We start from the raw sequence: 21,820 nt of genomic DNA on the forward strand, positions 1-21,820 counted from the left end.
TCCCGGCTATACTGTATGTGATGACATTATTATTACATTTTTTTGTTGTTGCCTAATTTAGATATGTTCATGCTTATCATTTTGGTAGACTGTTAGTTAACTTGTCTATAATTAGATAAATGCAGCTTCTCTTCTGTCATTGTACACCTAATGTAAAAAACATTAAGAACACCTGCTCTTTCCATGAGACTGACCAGGTGAAAGCTATGGTCTCTTATTGATTTCACTTGTTAAATCCACTTCAAACAGTTTAGCTGAAGGAGAGGATTAAATAAGGATTTTTAAGCTTTGAGACTATTGAGAAATGGATTGTGTACCATTCAGAGTGTGAGTGGGCAAGACAAAATATTTAAGTGACTTTGAACGGGCTATGGTAGTAGGTGCCAGGCGCATCGGTTTGTGTCAAGAACCGCAATGCTGCCGGGTATTCACACAACAGCTTCCCATGTGTATCAAGAATGGTCCACCACCCAAAGGACATCTAGCCAACGTGACACAACTGTGGGAAGCATTGTAGTCAACATGGGCCAGCATTCTTTTGGTATGCTTTTGAGACCTTGTGGAGTCCATGTCCTGACAAATTGCGGCTATTCTTAGGGAATAAGGGGAGTGCAACTCAATATTAAGAATGCATTCTTAATGTTTTGTACACTCAGTGTATGTTGCCCTAGAAGACTAAATAAACCGTTGCTCACCGGAAGGTAATAAATGATCAAATGTCAACTAGATTGAAGCATACATCGATAAAGTTCTGTCAGCTCTCCTTTTGCAGCGCAAAGACATTTAGGGACCGGGGAGAAAATGCAATAACCCAACAACAAAAAATATGGGAAAGATTTTCTGTGCAAAATGTCCAAATGGCATCAGTTGGACCGGTTATAAATAAATAGAAAGCTGTGAAAACAACGTAACATGTTTCTGCTAAGATTTCAGATCAGTTTGGATGCATATTTGGGGCTCCCGAGTGGCGCAAGGGTCTAAGGCACTGCATCTGAGCTTGAGGTGTCATTACAGACCCTGGTTCGATTCTAGGCTGTATCACAACTGGCCGTGATTGGGAGTCCCATAGGGCGACGCACAATTGGCCCAGTGTCGTCCGGGTTAGGGTTTGGCCGGGGTAGGCCGTCATTGTAAATAAGAATTTGTTCTTAACTGACTTGCTTAGTTAAATAAAGGTAAAAAAAATAAAATACCTACAGATATTTTGTGCTTTAAATACTATCAACTTTAACGATGGCACCTCTTCAGACAGTACTTAACTCCGCATTCTCGCTAGATGCCGAAATAATAAATCCTATTTTTCCGCTCCTGAGTCAATTCACATTGTGTATAATTTTACTGCAAGAGTTAATATTAAGACTGTGACAGAAAAGTCCGTCACTGGCCGCAGGCAGCGTTTGGTACACTAACACACACACTCATCGCCCCCTACCTGCTCAGTTATCAGCTACGTTAGCAATGTGGGTCGACACAGCGAAGTTAACTTCTATCTTAGTACATATATTACACACTTTCTTCTTACCTCAAGTAACAGTTTGTTATAGTATAAACAATATACAGACAAGCGTTCATGTTTCATTTAAGCAATGTTTATTGTACTTATCAATGATATGATGAGCACGCTGTTTGTTTCTCTCCGTCTCTGTAGCTTCCGGGTATGCTGGGAGTAGGACCAGAGCTATGGCAATCGGGTTGGCTTTGTAGGGCCTGTCCCAAATGGCTCGTTTATGGGAATGGGCGTATTGGAAGACACAGTGTCAGTAGTGATGGGATTTTGTAAATGTGTTATATTGTATCATGATAAACAGATTTCAAAGGTACAATGTATATAATTCATGATATGTTTAGCTGAGTGAAAAAAATGTAGGCTTGGATGTTAGTAATTGCTTAATTAATTAAAGTGTTTCGTATGTTCTTATGGGAGGGGCTTCCCCTACAAAAGTAGCCTCTCAGTTCAAAGGGGGGACCATTTTGATTGAGCTGTTGATGGGGCAACATTGTTTTTAAGCTGTCCCATAATGTATACTTTTGGTGGCAGTACAGTTTTTTTCTTCCGGAATCACTATGTAAAGAAACACCCTTGCGGCTCTGCAATCGTTTTAATTTGATAGAGGTTTGATTTTTCAGTTTAGCCTTCTGGCCTACTCTACATGACAAAGACGGAGTTTATCGACCTACAGTTGGTTTCCAGATTTCAGTTTCCATTTAAGCCATCTGAACAGTATGCTGCTGTTCCCTTGACATGTAATAGGTGTCACTCCTGCTCCCTCCGGGGCTTGATGTCACCACTCTACTAACCACCGGTCCTGGCAACCCACATTGCATACCTGGCAATCATTGCTCACACCTGCTCCCCATCGTTAAGCACACCTGGGCTTCATCACCACCCTGATTACTCTCCATTCATATAGCCCTCACCAACCTCAGTCATCAGGCAGTATTAGTTCTGTTTTCATGTAACTCTCTTCGTTATTATTAAACTCACCATCTGCACCTGCTTCCTTACTCCCTGCATCGTCATTACAAATAGGCCTATTTTGAAGTTCCCGTCTTGTGACGGTCAAATGTGTATAGCGTCTCACAAATTACACAACACTGATATCATCCTCCTTTTCCACTTCACCAAATTTTCTCGAACTTTTCTCTCTCCATTCTCTTTATTTTTAACTCTCCATTTCGCAGCTTTTCTCTCATTAAATTAAACTCTGACTTCCTTTTTGCCTCAGTGGATCGACTTGAACTTTCTGCCTGTTCTCAAAAGTGATTGGCGTGTAGGCTATTTGGTGTAGGAAAAGTTAGGCCCTGAAGCATAGACTTACGTACTAATGCCAGATAGCCTTAAAATAATGAAAGAACCTCAATGTAGCCTATAGAAATAAATTGCACTAGAGTGATTTATGGATTTAAATTTTTTTGATTTTCTCTTTATTCAACCCACCCGCCCTTCACCCACACAGTATTTCATGACCCTAAACCCGTCTGCCCCACAGGTACTGTGGGTTATGATTCAACCCGTGCATTACTAACATAAACACATTCTATTTACTCTGTATTTAATGAAGAAATGGTAATTACATGGTAAAAAAAAAAGTGTACATGCAATGCCTCTATACAAATCGTCTATTTATTTCAGCCTCTCGCTGACCCCCTCTCTTCCCCTCTCTCTTTCTTTCTCTCCCTCCCTGCCTCCTTTCAGGGCAATGGAGGCTGACCAGCTGAAGCAGGACTTGCAGGAAGCCAGGGACTCTGAAAGGAGGGCCAAACACAAGCTGCTAGAGATCACCAGCAAGTCTACCTACTCGGTAACAGCCTGGATACAAACAGGCACACACACACACACACACACACACACACACACACACACACACACACACACACACACACACACTCTCACACATTCACAAAAATGTGATTGCATAAGAGCAGGCAATACACACATATCCTCCTACACAAGAACAGCTCTTACACTCAGAAATCCATCCACGAAAGGATGCAACCCACACACTCGCTTACACAACAGCCAACATACACTTACAAACCCGCCTACACAAGTCTACTCTCTCTCACACACACACATACATATATACATATATATTTAGCAGACGCTCTTATCCAGAGCGACTTACAGTAGGGAATGCATACATTTCATTAAAAAAAATTCCCGTACTGGTCCCCCGTGGGAATCGAACACACAACTCTGGCGTTGCAAACACCATGCTCTACCAACTGAGCCACATACATGTATGCATTAGAATAAGACTGACATGTACAATATCCTTGACACATGCTCCAGCTTTTATCTTCATGTTAGCCTACATGTAAAAGCATAAAACAATTGTTGTGTATTGATATTCTAGTTTGTCCCTTTAGGGCACCTGTAACGCTCCCCTGCTTACGTACTTAGGAATGCTTGGAAAGTTTTGTCCTATGAAATGCATTAAACAATGCCCACTATAGTTTCTACTGCAGTGACCTGTCCTTATGTTAGCTATATAAGTAATACAGTGTGCTATACAACAAAACTGGCGACAAGGAAGAAATGTTCTCACATTTGCGTTCATTTTTTTTGGCAAAAAAATCAGTTTAATTAGTTTTCTTGCTGTAGAAAGATGCAAAGAAAATGTGGAGCTAGCCAGTCGAGTGATGCTAGCTAACTTCCGATGTCACAGCAACGAAAGCCTCGAGAGGGTGAAAGTGGAATTACTGTGAGTGGAAAAAAAGGGGTCTAGGAGTAAGGGAACGTCTAAAAAGTGTAAAAGAAAATTAATAAACTGAATAAACTGCACTGGTTGGATATATTGGAATGTTTAATGAATCTGTGGAACAATGGAGTTCTTACAAAGTTTTGAGTACGTTGTTGGCAAATGGAATTAAAGCAGAAGTAATTGTGCCAACATTTGACTCTGATGGGAGGAAAAACATTAAATCTTCTGCGCAGCCTACTTGCCCTAAAAAAAAACCTGGTGGTGATAAATCATATGATGAAATTGTGGCTAACATAAAAGGACATTACTCTCTCAAACCGAAATTAAGGAAACGCGGATATGTTCAATGGAGAACTTGGCAGTGTGAAGGACATAAGTTAAACTGACCGTGTAACCAGACAGCAAGCCAAAATGCTTCAAAGCAAGACCTGTCCCATACACCATAAAACCAAAAGTTGAAACTTAGCTGAAAGGATCTAGTGAATGGGCTATACCTGTCATTCCAGTCATAAAAGATGGACCACTCAGACACTGTGGCGATTTCAAAGTCACAGTTAACCCCATCTTTGGCAAATCTGACCACGACTCCATTTTGTTGCTCCCATCCTATAGACAGAAACTAAAACAGGAAACGCCCGTGCTCAGGTCTGTTAAACGCTGGTCCGACCAATCTGATTCCACGCATCAAGATTGCTTCGATCACATGGACTGGGATATTTTCCGGATAGCGTCGAACGACATTAATGTATACGCTGATCCGGTGAGTGAGTTTATTAGCAAGTGCGTCGGTGATGTTGTACCCACAGCGACTATTAAAACCTTCCCCAACCAGAGACTGTGGATTGATGGCAGCATTTGTGCAAAACTGAAAGCGCAAAGCACTGCTTTTAATCAGGGCAGGCGACCGGAAACATGACCAAATACAAACAGTGTAGTTATTCCCTCCGCAAGTCAATCAAACAAGCTAAGCGTCAGTATAGAGACAAAGTAGAGTCGCAATTCAACGGCTCAGACACGAGAGGTATGTGGCAGGGTCTACAGTCAATCACGGACTACAAAAAGAAAACCAGCCCCGTCGCAGACCCCGAAGTCTTGCTCTCAGACAAACTAAACAACTTCTTTGCTCGCTTTGAGGACAATACAGTGCCACTGACACGGCCCGCTACCAAAACCTGCGGGCTCTCCTTCACCACAGCCAACGTGAGTAAAACATTTAAACGTGTTAACCCTCGCAAGGCTACCGGCCCAGACGGCATCCCTAGCCGCGTCCTCAGAGCATGCGCAGACCAGTTGGCTGGTGTGTTTAGGGACATATTCAATCAATCCCTATCCCAGTCTGCTGTTCCCACATGCTTCAAAAGGGCCACCATTGTTCCTGTTCCCAAGAAAGCTAAGGTAACTGAGCTAAACAACTATCGCCCCGTAGCACTCACTTCCTTCATAAGTGCTTTAAGAGACTAGTCAAGGATCATATCACCTCCACCCTACCTGACACCCTAGACCCACTCCAATTTGCTTACCGCCCAAATAGGTACACAGACGACGCAATCACACTGCCCTAACCCATCTGGATAAGAGGAATACCTATGTAAGAATGACCCTGGGTCTCGACCCCGCCCTGTGCAACTGGGTCCTGGACTTTCTGACGGGACGCCCCCAGGTGGTGAGGGTAGGAAACATCTCCACCCCGCTGATCCTCAACACTGGGGCCCCACAAGGGTACGTTCTCAGCCCTCTCATGTACTCCCTATTCACCCATGACTGCGTGGCCATGCACGCCTCCAACTCAATCATCAAGTTTGCAGACGACACTACAGTGGTAGGCTTGATTACCAACAACGACGAGACGGCCTACAGGGAGGAGGTGAGGGCCCTCGGAGTGTGGTGTCAGGAAAATAACCTCACACTCAATGTCAACAAAACAAAGGAGATGATTGTGGACTTCAGGAAACAGCAGACTGATCACCCCCATATCGACAGGACAGTAGTGGAGAAGGTGGAACGTTTTAAGTTCCTCGGCGTACACGTCACGGACAAACTGAAATGGTCCACCCACACAGACAGCGTGGTGAAGAAGGCGCAACAGAAGGCGCAACACCTCAGGAGGCTGAAGAAATTTGGCTTGTCACCAAAAACACTAAAACTTTTACAGATGCACAATCGAGAGCATCCTGTCGGGCTGTATCACCGCCTGGTACGGCAACTGCTCCGCCCACAACCGTAAGGCTCTCCAGAGAGTAGTGAGGTCTGCACAACACATCACCGTGGACACCTACACCACCCGATGTCACAGGAAGGCCATAAAGATCATCAAGGACAACAACCACCCGAGCCACTGCCTGTTCACCCCGCTACCATCCAGAAGGCGAGGTCAGTACAGGTGCATCAAAGCGGGGACCGAGAGACTGAAAAACAGTTTCCATCTCAAGGCCATCAGACTGTTAAACAGCCAACACTAACATTGAGTGGCTGCTGCCAACATACTGACTCAAATCTCTAGCCACTTAATAATAAAAAATTGGATGTAATAAATGTATTAGTCACTTTAAACAATTCAACTTTATATAATGTTTACATACCCTACATTACTCATCTCATATGTATATACTGTACTCTATACCATCTACTGCATCTTGCCTATGCCGTTCGGCCATCGCTCATCCATATATTTATATGTACATATTCTTATTAATTCCTTTACACTTGTGTGTATAAGGTAGTTGTGAAATTGTTAGATTACTTGTTAGATATTACTGCATGGTTGGAACTAGAAACACAAGCATATCGCTACACTCGCATTAACATCTGCAAACCATGTGTATGTGACCAATAACATTTTATTTGATTTGACTGCTGAAACATAACCACTACCCCTCATTGAGTACCTCTTTTCTGGTTTACCTGGAGGACAGAAATTCAGTAAGAAAGGTCTATCTACAGATCCATGTGGATTAAGAGTCACAAGAACTGTAGACCATAGTGACTCACAAAGGACTGTACAGGTACCGGAGGCTTCTTTTTGGAATCACCTCAGCTCTGGCCTTGTTTCAGAGAGCTATGGACCAGATACTGAGCATGCTCACCGGGGTCTAATGTTACCTTGATCTACTCATCACCAGGCAAAGACGAGCATGGGCACCTGAGAAACCTGGATGCTACACTACAGAGACTAGAGGAGTATGGTCGGAGGGTCTAGAAGGACAAATTCACGTTTTTCCGGCCTTCTGTTGAGTACCTGGGCCACGTCATCAACAGTTCAGCGCTCCACAAAGTGCCATCAAAGGTGAAGGCCGTCGCAGAACCTCCATCCCCACAGAACGGGAGCTTTCGCATCACGGACCTTAAATAAAGCCAAGAGCAATTATGCACAGATGGAGCGTGAAGCACTCGCCATCGTGTTTGGAGTTAAGAAATGTAATCAGTTTCTGTTTAGCCGACAATTTACACTGCTGACGGACCATAGACCCCTCACCTCCATCTTTGGTCCCCACACCGGCATTCCATTGCTCGCAGCCAGCCGCATGCAGCGATGGGCATTACTGTTATCTGCTCACCAGTACGATATCAGCAGACGGCCTCTCAAGGCTTCCCTTACCTGTCACAGACACTGAGCACTCCCAGGCTGAAATCTTCTACTTCAAGGAAGTGACGCACACCCCAGTTACATCTGTCCAAGTGAAAAGGTTCACCCACACTAATCCAGTGATGTCTGAGGTTGTGTACATTGTCACTCGTGGGAAAGTAGGAGAGCTGTCAGACAGCCTAAAGCCTTACCTGGTGTGGAGAAACGAGCTCACAGTTCAGTCTGGATGCTTGCTATGGGGCTTTCAAGTCATCATACCACTGCTCTGAGAAGGCAGGTGCTTGAACTCCATTCAGGGCACTGTGGCATGGTGCGAATGAAGGAGATTGCACACAGCTACTTTTGGCGTTGGTGGATGGAGCGAGACATGATGTCCCAGATGTGCTCAATTGGATTCAGGTCTGGGGAACGGACGGGCCAGTCCATAGCATCAATGCCTTCCTCTTGCAGGAACTGCTGACACACTCCAGCCACATGAGGTCTAGCATTGTCTTGCATTAGGAGGAACCCAGGGCCAACCGCACCAGCATATGGTCTCACAAGGGGTCTGAGGATCTCATCTCGGTACCTAATGGCAGTCAGGCTACCTCTGGCGAGCACATGGAGGGCTGTGTGGCCCCCCCAAAGAAATGCCACCCCACACCATGACTGACCCACCGCCAAACCGGTCATGCTGGAGGATGTTGCAGGCAGCAGAACGTTCTCCACGGTGTCTCCAGACTCTGTCACGTCTGTCATGTGCTCAGTGTGAACCTGTTTTCATCTGTGAAGAGCATAGGGTGCCAGTGGCGAATTTGCCAATCTTGGTGTTCTCTGGCAAATGCCAAACGTCCTGCACGGTGTTGGGCTGTAAGCACAACCCCCACCTGTGGACGTCGGGCCCTCATACCACCCTCATGGAGTCTGTTTCTGACCGTTTGAGCAGACACATGCACATTTGTGGCCTGCTGGAGGTCATTTTGCAGGGCTCTGGCAGTGCTCCTCCTGCTCCTCCTTGCACAAAGGCGGAGGTAGCGGTCCTGCTGCTGGGTTGTTGCCCTCCTACGGCCTCCTCCACGTCTCCTGATGTACTGGCCTGTCTCCTAGTAGCGCCTCCATGCTCTGGACACTACGCTGACAGACACAGCAAACCTTCTTGCCACAGCTCGCATTGATGTGCCATCCTGGATGAGCTGCACTACCTGGGCCACTTGTGTGGGTTGTAGACTCCGCCTCATGCTACCACTAGAGTGAAAGCACCGCCAGCATTCAAAAGTGACCAAAACATCAGCCAGGAAGCATTGGAACTGAGAAGTGGTCTGTGGTCCCCACCTGCAGAACCACTCCTTTATTGCTATTTGCTATTTGCCTATAATTTCCACCTGTTGTCTATTCCATTTGCACAACAGCATGTGACATTTATTGTCAATCAGTGTTGCTTCCTAAGTGGACAGTTTGATTTCACAGAAGTGTGATTGACTTGGAGTTACATTGTGTTGTTTAAGTGTTCCCTTTATTTTTTTGAGCAGTGTATATTGTGCTTACGGTTTTATGAAATAAGACAAATGCCTCGAGTGCGCCAGAGCTCTAGATAACCAGAAGAGAAACTTAACCTGACCCAACCTGACCCAACTCTTCTCCTCCTGCTCCTGCTGGCTTTCGCAGATTCTGCCATTACTCTCCTGAAGTTGCCGGTAATAGGCTACACGAATGTGGAATGCCAATTTATCTTACCATTTCTAGCTATCTGGGTGCCAGTTTTGGTTTTTGTGAAAAAGTTTGTTTTAATTTATAATTTCTTCATATCTAAATCATTGTCATGTGGTTAATCTAAATTATATCTAAATGAAAATGATACAAACCTAAAAAGTAACTCCCATTGCCAACTATGTAAAAATAGCCTACATAAAGCCAACAAATAAAAACATTGCAGCCTGCAGGTAGAAAATATCCTGATTTTAAAAATAAATATCCTATAAATCACATAGGCCATGTGTAATGTAGCCAATCTGCAAGGAACTTGAAACATTAACTATTAACTTGGGTCCTGCTTGAAGCTTGCGTATAAAATATTCTGGGCCCTCAGAGTTTCCCGTGCCAGTGAGCTTGGGACAGACACAGCTGTAGGCTATTTGCGCAAGGGATAAGAAGCATTGCTTGACTTGGCAGGAGCTCACCGGGGCTGAGTACCGGCACCTAAAATGTTCTGCTGCTTGAGTTCCTGTTCCTTTTTATAGAATATTAGCTCACATATTGTGGAGCTCCTGCACCTAAATATAAACAGTACCAGCACTCAAAATGAGTACCGTAACTTATTTCAGTCCAAGTCAAGCACTGATAAGTAATCAGGTAGGCTTATTTTATGACGTTTCCACTAGAACAGAGCATGACATTTTTCCCTTTCACACTGAGATTATCGAAACGGAGAGAGCTAGAAAGGTTTTTCAAATACATTGAGGAACTATTGTAATTCTCAATGGATGTAAAAACAGACTTTGTTTGCTTGCTATTTGAGTTGAAGAAAACATTACTTTGAGAAGCTCCACAGGTCATTAGTAGTTGTGTGTTAAGCCAATCAGAAATACTATCAGATTCCCAAATGGACACATTTATATGCCTACATTTGCACGCAGGCCAGGAAGCCTATCACCCTACTTAACAACATTGTCAACATTGACAGGAGCTCTCCAAACAAAAAGACAATGACTAAATTGACACAACTAGTAAATGGAATGAAATTAACCAAAACGTGTTTCTCACAAGTGTAGCATACGTTGTGTACTCTGCAAATAATGTGTCCACTCCGACAATGATAACGGGAATAATAATATTGTATGCATTAACAGAAATTACAGAGATTAGAAATTACTGGTGAAATATGTAATGGGGAATTGATATATGCTAAAAATCTAGCGCAAACAATTAACAGAATGAAGTTATGATACAATAAATGTGCACAAATTGGCAGGAGAGAGCGCATTCTGGAGAAAGAAGTAAGTTGTGCATCTGGGTGCATGGTCAATCCGACGTCTGCATTGCCCATGCAGCATTTACGGTGATATGGCCTCAGCAGAAGTCAGGGCATTGGTACTTTTTGCGATTCGCGGAGCAGTGCAGAGCAGAGCTGTTGTCAAGGAAGTGAGTTTGTTTTTTACAGGCTGTAGAAAACCGTCAACCAATCATGTCAATGTGGAGCTATACAGAGCCCTACACAATTTGGGAGGAGCATGGTGATGCTGTATGGAGCTCGATTTGGCCTCTGGAGGCTCTACAATTGTGTTACACCATCCATATGGAGCCTTGGACCACATTTTTGGATCAAGTATAAATTACTTTTAGTCTAGGCCTCCAATGGACTAGTTCACTGAGATGAGTGCAAATATATATACTACCGTTCAAAAGTTTGGGGTCACTTCGAAATGTCCTTGTTTTCCATGAAAACATACATGAAATGAGTTGCAAAATGAATAGGAAATATAGTCAAGACGTCTAAGGTTATAAAGATATTTAATTTAAATAATAATTATATGTCAAACAATCCTCCATTTGCAGCAATTACAGCCTTGCAGACCTTTGGTATTCTAGTTGTCAATTTGTTGAGTTAATCTAAAGAGATTTCACCCCATGCTTCCTGAAGCACCTACCACAAGTTGGATTGGCTTGATGGGCATTTTTTACGTACCATATGGTCAAGCTGCTCCCACAACAGCTCAATAGGGTTGAGATCCGGTGACTGTGCTGGCCACTCCATTATAGACAGAATACCAGCTGACTGCTTCTTCCCTAAATAGTTCTTGCATAGTTTGGTGCTGTGCTTTGGGTCATTGTCCTGTTGTAGGAGGAAATTGGCTCCAATTAAGCGCCGTCCACAGGGCATGGCATTCCAAAATGGAGTGATAGCCTTCCTCCTTCAAGATCCCTTTTACCCTGTGCTGGTACTGTGAGGTGTCTGTTTCTCAAACTAGACACTCTAATGTACTTGTCCTCTTGCTCAGTTGTGCACCGGGGCCTCCCACTCTATTCTGGTTAGAGTCAGTTTGTGCTGTCCTGTAAAGGGAGTAGTGCACAGCGTTGTATGAGATCTTCAGTTTCTTGGCAATTTGTTGTTTCTGGCCATTTTGAGCCTGTAATCAAACCCACAAATGCTGATACTCCAGATACACAACTAGTCTAAAGAAGGACAGTTTTATTGCTTCTTTAATCAGTACAGTAGTTTTCGGCTGTGCTAACATAATTGCAAAAGGGTTTTCTAATGATCAATTAGCCTTTTAAAATTCTAAACTTGGATTAGCTAACACAACGTGCCATTGGAACACAGGAGTGATGGTTGCTGATAATGGGCCAAAAAACTTTTGAACGGCAGTGTATATTTGTTACTGCTTGACTAAAACATTCTCGGTCGACCAACAGCCTAACAATCGACCAGTCGACTAATTGGGGTCAGCCCTATCAGCAACAGTGGTCGCACAAACAGGCCCTGTGTCCTACACAGTTCACACACCGGAGAACATAATCTGCAGGAGACACGTGGATCAACTGTTGCCAGGAACCAACCTCAGAGATGACTCATGTCAAGTGACAAACCAAGATCAGCTACTGGAGACCTACCATGATTACGAGCCATCACCTGAACATCCACTGCAGCAACCTACAAATTTGAAAAGTGCTCCAAACTCAACTGAACCAGCCAGAGTGCCTGCTCAGGGTACTGTTGCACCCCAGTCTGGGCATACACCATCATCTCTCTGACTCAGTGACAATGCGACTGTCGACTCACCTGTACGTTGTCGTTACGAGAGAGAAAGACGACCCCCTGAAAGATTGAACATTTAGTTCAGACTAACCTCCGACATTGGGGCAGAATACACCCCAGAGTTAAGTCTGGGAACTGAGGCCATCTATCTTCTTTGACTAGTTCAGAAAAGGTTATTCTGAAAAGTTCCTTTATTTACATTAAGAGAACTGTTATGTTAAAAAGAAAATAATATGCAAAACAGTGAAATTCACTTTTTCCTTATGAGGCATCAAAAGTAAAGGGAGAGGAATATGTTGTGTATTGATATTCTAGTTTGTCCCTTTATTCCACCTGTAACGCCAACCTGCTTACGTACATTGGAATGCTTGGAATGTTTTGTCTTGTGAAACGCATTAAACAATGCCCACGTTAGTTTTTACTCATGTCCTGTACTTACAGTATATTAGTTGTATAAGTAATACAGTGTGCTATACAGCAAATTCTCTCATTGATGCAGCGGCATTCACATCCAAATCTGTTTACATTAAATGACTGACTCGTGTAAATGAACTCATCACCCTTCCACCACTTAGATGTACAGTAGCTAGTCCACCTCCAGCACAGTAGCCTTTACACTCTGCCTGCCTGCCCGCCCACAAGAGAATTATGTTCATATTACATCACTTCTCAGTATTACAGAGTACAGTACATAACATACAGTACAGGGCCTGTATTCAAAGAGTGTCTCAGAGTAGGAGTGCTGATCTAGGTTCAGGTCTTCCCTCTTATTATAATCTAAAGGTTACTCATCACTCTTACTCTGAGACACTTTATACAGTGGCTTGCGAAAGTATTCACCCCCTTTGGCATTTTTCCTATTTTGTTGCCTTACAACCTGGATTTAAAATTGATTATTTGGGGATTTGTATCATTTGATTTATGTAACATACCTACCACTTTGAAGATGCTAAATATTTTTATTGTGAAACAAAAAAGAAATAAGACAAAAAAACTGAACTTGAGTGTGCATAACTATTCACCCCCCCAATGTCAATACTTTGTAGTGCCACCTTTTGCAGCAATTACAGCTGCAAGTCTCTTGGTATGTCTCTATGAACTTGGCACATCTAGCCACTGGGATTTTTGCCCATTCTTCAAGGCAAAACTGCTCTAGCTCCTTCAAGTTGGATGGGTTCCACTGGTGTTCAGCAATCTTTAAGTCATACCACAGATTCTCAATTGGATTGAGGTCTGGGCTTTGATTAGGCCATTCCAAGACATTTAAATGTTTCCCCTTAAACCATTAGAGTGCTGCTTTAGCAGTATGCTTAGGGTCATTGTCCTGCTGGAAGGTGAACCTCCGTCCCAGTCTCAAATCTCTGGAAGACTGAAACAGGTTTCCATCAAGAATTTCCCTGTATTTAGCGCCATCCATCATTCCTTCAAATCTGACCAGTTTCACCATCCCATGATTCTGCATTGAAAGGTGATCTCAGGGTGATGAGAGGTGTTGGGTTTGTGCCAGACTTAGCGTTTTCCTTGATGGCCAAAAAGCTACATTTAGTCTCATCTGACCAGAGTACCTTCCATATGTTTGGGGAGTCTCACACATGCCTTTTGGCAAACACCAAATCTTTAAGCAATGGCTTTTTTCTGCCCACTCTTCTGTAAAGCCCAGCTCTTTGGCGTGTACGGCTTCAAGTGGTTCTATGGACAGATACTCCAATCTCCGCTGTGGAGCTTTGCAGCTTCTTCAGGGTTATCTTTGGTATTTTTGTTGCCTCTCTGATTAATGCCCTTCTTGTCTGGTCTGTGAGTTTTGGCAGGTTTGTTGTGGTGCCATATTCTTTCAAATTTTTTCAAATACGTTTTGGATATTTTTTTATAACCCAACCCTGATCTGTACTTCTCCACAACTTTGTCACTGACCTGTTTGGAGAGCTATTTGGTCTTCATGGTGCCGCTTGCTTGGTGGTGCCGCTTGATTGGCGGTGCCGCTTGATTGGTGGTGTTGCAGACTCTGGGGCCTTTCAGAACAAGTGTGTGTGTGTATATATACTGAGATCATGAGACACTTAAATAAAGTCCACCTGTGTGCAATCTAACTAATTATGTGACTTCTGAAGGTAATTGGTTGCACCAGATCTTATTTAGGGGCTTCATAGCAAAGGTGGGGAATACATATTCACACACTTTTTTTTAAAGAAGCTATTTTTTTCACATCACCAATTTGGACTATTTTGTGTATGTCCATTACATGAAATCCAAATAAAAATCCTTTTAAATTACAGGTTGTAATGCAACAAAATAGGAAAAACGCCAAAGGGGGTGAATACTTTTGCAGGCACTGTAAATGGGTCTTTCTATTAATAAAGCGACCAGTGTGACATCAGGGTCAAATTTTCCAAATGGATTGATATACATTTAAATAGGATTTTCTTGCTGGGAAGCTCTGGCGTTATACATTTTTTTCCACTGCTGTAGCTGTTTTGCCTTCTCACAGTCTTTGCTTGAAATGTTCCTCTTTTAGTATACTACAAGTGTAACGGCTGCCTTTAGAGATAGTGGACCAAAACGCAGCGGAGTTAGTGTTCATGATATATTTCATTGAGAAACGGAACACTATACACTTACAAAAACAATAAACTGACAGCCAACACAGTCCTGTCAGGTGCAACCACTGTAACAAGAACAATTCCCCACAACCCACAAATGAAAAGTAGGCTACTTATGTGTGACTCCCAATCAGCCACAACCCTCTACAGCTGTGCCTGATTGGAAGTCACACGGCCAAAATAAACGAAACAATCAAAACACACACTTCTCTTCTGCCACGTCCTGACCCAACTACACCCTCTACTGGTCAGGACGTGACAACAAGCAAGGGACATCTCATGTCTGTTTTATTGTAGTTTTGTCCTTTGTTTAATATGTCCTCAATTTTTCTCCCCGCTCTGCTGAGTATTTTTCTCCGCTCATACAGGAGTATAAATATACATTTTTATTTTTATACTGATTTATCAGGAGGTCCTGCATCACCCCTACTTCCTGCAACTATGCTTAGGCCATTATGTAACTTTGAACTTGTAGCATTTTATTGTAAATACGACACACACAATCCAATCAAATGCATTAAAGTGTATTTTAAAACTGTCTAACAATGTATTCTGGCAGGCTATGTAACATTATAATAATATCATATACTGTATATTAATCATAAATAAAGGACAACAAGTCGGCCTATGGACTACTTTAGGAAATGTTTCCCAAAAAATCAGATTTTCCCTCTCAAAATCACTTTTTATAGAAAAACAACAAACGCTTAAACTAGATCAGTAGACCCACTTTGAGTAAAACAAATGTATATAGTTAGTGTAGTTCCCCTTGAATTGAATTGTGCGCCTTGCAAAAAATGCTGCAGTTCCCCTTTAATTCAACTGCACACCTTGCAATTGACTGTTTCGCTAGGGTGTTTGTTGGCTACTAGACATGTGATGGGAGTTTGCAAAATTAACGCCCACCCAATTGATACCATTCTGCCAGTTACTTTTTAATTGTAGTCAACATTTAATTGGGAACGTTTTTTGGGAAAGCCTTTAGAAGTGAATGTTTTGTATGCACATTGCACTCGTTGCGCATGACGATGGCTATACCACACAGACTCACTGTCCCATCACAAGTCAGCTAGCGTTCCATCGCCCATCACTTTCTCTCATGAACTTGACACTATCTGCTCAATGTAACATCTGCCATAAGTCAAACAGACAACTAGGCTACAGCCGTCATTGTAATCTTACCTCAAGAATCCTCAGGAATAGACAGTCTATTTATCTTGACCCCGTAACAACAGACACACAAATGTTGTCAATCCTTGAGATCAACATTAATTCCCACACTTTGGATCTTGTTCAATCGCGTGCGGTATCACACAAGCTCTTTATCACTTGATTGACAGAAAAATCTTTCCTGAATCAGCTGATGTAGTGTGAGAATGTTCTCTCGTAACTAAACAGCTAGACCTCAAATGCGCGTCATACAACTATTATGGATAATTATTGAAGAACCCTGTTAATGACAGAATGGATTTCATTTTTGTTAATCATCTTAAAGTTGCTCTTTCTGTTAGAAGCATTAGATTTTGCAATCTCCAACATTATTTTGGATATGTGTGCCCATGAAAACTGTTTTTACACCGTAACATAGGAATATACGAAATGGTTACAGTGCACTTCCGAGATCTCCATACAAAAAGTGTCCGACAGCAATATCCAGTAATTTTACAGGATCAAGTTCAATGTGTAATAAAATGTTTAAATGCTTGGAATATGATATAACGACAAACAGTATCATAAATGTAAGGAAAGATAGGTAGTGTTTTATGTAACACGATTAATTAACATCCAATCACATTAACCGATACTCTCACACGGGAAACCTTCACTCTTGCGCAGACATTTAGAAACCAAACATTAGAAACCAAACATGACAATTTGAAAAATAAGCCACAGGAGTATTTTGAGTGTCGGTTGCGTACTGGCGGCAGAGAAGTCAGACGCAAGAGAGCAAAACTATGTTTCCAACGGCTAAGTTCAATCATCAAAACCAACCGGATACAGAACAATAAAATAAATGGGTACATAACCCGACGCACACCAGAACATAACGTGCACAAGCACTGACAACAAACAATTACTGACAAGGACATGGGGGGGAACAGAGGGTTAAATACACAACATGTAATTGATGGAATTGGAACCAGGTGTGATGGAAGACAAGACAAAACCAATGGAAAATGAAAAGTGGATTGGCGATGGCTAGAAGGTCGGTGACGTCAAACGCCGCCCGAACAAGGAGAGGGACCGACTTCGGCGGAAGTCATGACATTGAGCGAGAATAAAGACGACTGTCGAGTAGTAAGACATGTATAAAAGCAACAGACACCATTAATAAGAAGGGGCTTGAAGCATCTTATATGGTGAGCTATCGAGTGGCTAGGACAGGCAATCCCCATACTATTGTAGAGGACTTAATTCTTCCTGCTGCCGCGGATATGGCTGGCACAATGCTAGGGGAAAAGGCCCAAAAAACTATACAGACAATTACTTAATCAAACAACACTGTTTCACGACGCATCAATGACATGGCAGGAAATGTTTTGAAACAATTACTGCTTTGCGTACAAGCCTGTGAATTCTATGCGTTACAGCAGAGTCAACAGACGTGGCGGGCCTGGTATATGTCTGTTACGTTTATGGGGGGTCAGTTAAGGAAGACATCCTCTTCTGCAAACCACTGGTAACCAGTACAACATGAGAGAATATTTTTAAAGTACTGGACATCTTTGTGACATCAAAAGGACTTTGGTGGTCAAGATGTGTTAGTATCTGTGGTGCAAAAGCCATGACAGGGAGACCTAGTGGAGTGGTAACGCACGTGCAAGAAGTTGCTTCCAACGACCTCTTGGGTATGCTGCAGCATCCACCGAGAGGCTCTTGCTGCCAAGGGAATGCCTGATAGCTTGAAAGACGTTTTGGACACTACAGTGAAAATGGTTGACTTTGTTAAAACTGCTTATGGCTGGAATCCCGGTAACAGCCAGTGAAAGTGCAGGGCGCCAAACAACAGAAATCTCACAATTAAAATTCTTCAAACATACAAGTATTTTACACCATTTTAAAGATAAACTTGTTGTTAATCCCACCACAGTGTCCGGTTTCAAAAAGGCTTTACTACGAAAGCACACCAAACGATTATGTTAGGTCAGCAACTAGTCACAGAAAAACACAGCCATTTTTCCAGCCAAAGAGAGGAGTCACAAAAAGCAGAAATAGAGAAAAAATGAATCACTAACCTTTGATGATCTTCATCAGATGACACTCATAGGACTTCATGTTACACAATACATGTATGTTTTGTTCAATAAAGTTCATATTTATATCCAAAAATCTCAGTTTACATTGGCACGTTATGTTCAGTAATGTTTTGCTTCCAAAACATCCGGTGATTTTGCAGAGAGCCACATCAATTTACAGAAATACTCATAAATGTTGATGAAAATACAAGTGTTATGCATGAAACTTTAGATAAACTTCTCCTTAATGCATCCGCTTTGTCAGATTTGAAAAAAGCTTTACCGAAAAAGCATGCCATGCAATAATCTGAGTACGGCGCTCAGTCACAAAAACAAGCCATACATATATCCGCCATGTTGGAATCAACAGAAGTCAGAAATAGCATTATAAATATTCACTTACCTTTGATGATCTTCATCAGAATGCACTCCCAGGCATCCCAGTTCCACAATAAATGTTTGTTTTGTTCGATAAAGTTCATCTTTATGTCCAAATACCTCCTTTTTGTTCGTGCCTTCAGTTCACAAATCCAAATTCACGACGCGCAGGCCAAACGAAAACTCAAATTCCATTACAGTTCGTAGAAACATGTCAAACGATGTGTTGAATCAATCTTTAGGATGTTTTTATCATAAATATTCAATAAGGTTTCAACCGGAGAATTCCTTTGTCTTTAGAAATGCAATGGAACTCAGCTACCTCTCACGGCGTGCCCATGACTGAAGCTGGCAGACCTCTCACTCAATCAGCTCTTATTCAGCCCCACTTCACAGTAGAAGCCTCAAACAAGGTTCTAAAGACTGTTGACATCTAGTGGAAGCCTTAGGAAGTACAATATGACCCTACAGACACTGTATATTGGATAGGCCAAGACTTGAAAAACTACAAACCTCAGATTTCCCACTTCCTGGTTGGATTTTTTCTCAGGTTTTTGCCTGCCATATGAGTTCTGTTATACTTACAGACATCATTCAAATAGTTTTAGAAACTTCAGAGTGTTTTCTATCCAAATCTAATAATATGCATATCTTAGCTTCTGGGCCTGAGTAGCAGGCAGTTTACTCTGGGCACCTTATTCATCCAAGCTACTCAATACTGCCACCCAGCCATAAGAAGTTAAAGCAAGGCCCCTGAACTCTTGTGTATTTTCTGCACTATGCACTGATATGGGCAGCGACCATGTAACGCTTTTACAACATACAGAAGTGCCCTGGTTATCAAGGGGCAAAGTATTGACACGTTTTTTTGAATTGAGAGACGAGCTTAAAGTTTACTTTACTGACCATCATTTTCACTTGTCTGACCGCATGCATGATGACGAGTTTCTCACACGACTGGCCAATCTAGGTGATGTTTTTTCTCACCTGAATGATCTGAATCTAGGATTACAGGGACTCTCTGCAACTATATTCAATGTGCGGGACAAAATTGAGGCTAGGATTAAGAAGTTGGAGCTCTTTTCTGTCTGCATTAACAAGGACAACACACAGGTCTTTCCGTCATTGAATGTTTTTTTTGTGTGCAAATGAACTCAAGCTTACAGACAATGTCAAATGTGATATAGCAAAGCACCTGGGTGAGCTGGGTTCGTTATCCCTTTCATGCCATGCCTCCAGTCCACTTACCAATATCTAAACAAGAGCGCCTCGTCGAAATTGCAACGAGCAGTTCTGTGAAAATGTAATTTAATCAGAAGCCACTGCCATATTTCTGGATAGGGCTGCGCTCAGAGTTTCTTGCCTTGGCAAATTGGGCTGTTAAGACACTGATGCCCTTTGCAACCTTGTACCTATGTGAGAGTGGATTTTCGGCCCTCACTTGCATGAAAACTAAATACAAGCACAGACTGTTTGTGAAAAATGATTTAAGACAGACTCTCTCAATACAACCCAACATTGCAGAGTTGTGTGCATCCTTTCAAGCACACCATTCTCATTAACCTGGGGTGAGTTATTCACAATTTTGGATGAACAAATAAGGTTTTATATGTAAGATGGCTAAATAAATTGTCCAGTCATATGGCCAAGTGCTACAAAGAAGGACCTAGTTAAGCTGCAACTGGCCCAGAACTGAGCAGCACATTTTGCTCTTCATTGTAATCACAGGTCTTTTATCAATAGTATGCATGCCAGTCTCTCTTGGGTAAGAGTAGAGGAAAGACTGATGCATCACTTCTTGTTTTTATAAGAATCATTGTGTTGGAAATTCCAAATTGTTTGCATAGTCAACTTACACACAGCACTGACACACACACTTACCACTAGACAAGCCACCTGGGGTCTTTTCACAGTCCCAGAACAAATTCAAGAAGACGTACAGTATTATACAGAGCCATGATTGTGTGGAACTCCCTTCCATCTCATATAGCGCAAGTGAATCAGCAAACCTGGTTTAAAAAACAAATAAAGCAACACCTCACATCACAACCCCTCTCCCCAATGTGACCTACTGGTGTGTACTAGGCTGACCTCATGTTTGGTCGATAGGCTGATGCTCGACCAAGATTTCTTTAGTCGAGCAAGTAGCAGAAATAAGTAAAAAACCATGTACAAAACACCTGTCTGAGTCGCGCCTGTCTGAGTGGACTTCTCCATTGTAGAGGCTGTGGGGATGGCACAGTCATAAGTCTAAGACATGTGCTACTGAAATTGCATATGGTTATATGGTTATGTAATAACAAAAAAATATTATTTTATAACATGCACTTTCTCCCGCGTTGGATAGTGGTCTCTGTCCATGGCTCTGAAAGACATCAGTGCGGGGTTGAATTGGGAACTTTTCCTAGACCATGTTGCTGTGTGCATAATAGCAAAGTTAACCAGCATATTGGTATTGAGAACAATGCGGCAGAGGTAGCAGCAGAGTTAGGAGACGAGAAAACAGCCCTTGCTTTAATTGCCTATAGAAAAGTGAGGAGAGAGGAAACCCCAACTTTATTAGGTTTATAATCAATAGCATAACTGTTATGTGCCTGGCTTTATAAATCATCCATATATATATCTAAGAAAATAAGACAGATTCTGTTGCCTGTTTGGGTGTTTGTTTAATATCTTACTGACTCCGTGAGCACCAAGCCTCACACATGTCGGATTAACAAATTCTGCTGTTTTTATTCTTTGCTATGTTGTAATAAAGGCTTTACACTTTTGTTAGATCAGCCTGTCTTTTATCATTTAGAATTTAGTTATTGCTGTTTACACTTCCAAATAGTCAGAAATTATATTTATTATAATAATAATAACCCTATTTTTTTCCCTTGATATCCTTCTTATTGTTATTATTATTATGATCATTATAATAAATGTCATTCTCATTATTAGGCTTAGTATAGCAGCCTGATATAACCACTATCGAGCTGCAGGCCTAAGAGCACATCCTGTTTAGTCTTAATACTATATTTGAATACTTAACAGTAACTTTTCAGTCAGAAATGGCTGTAATTATGTTGCAGCTTCAGCAACATGGA

At 42.2% G+C, this 21,820-nt stretch overlaps 1 protein-coding gene across 1 annotated transcript in view; it reads left to right on the forward strand.

The window, feature by feature from the left end:
- The window catches only part of nf2a (NF2, moesin-ezrin-radixin like (MERLIN) tumor suppressor a), a 57,154-nt gene that overhangs the window by 29,175 nt on the left and 6,159 nt on the right, over positions 1-21,820 (forward strand). Inside the window, exon 13 of the mRNA XM_029716336.1 lies at positions 3,197-3,302. Coding sequence (XP_029572196.1) covers positions 3,197-3,302 — 106 coding nt within the window. The remainder of the gene's footprint in view (positions 1-3,196; positions 3,303-21,820) is intronic.

Source organism: Salmo trutta, chromosome 27 (assembly GCF_901001165.1).
Source record: "Salmo trutta chromosome 27, fSalTru1.1, whole genome shotgun sequence".
Taxonomy (NCBI): domain Eukaryota; kingdom Metazoa; phylum Chordata; class Actinopteri; order Salmoniformes; family Salmonidae; genus Salmo; species Salmo trutta.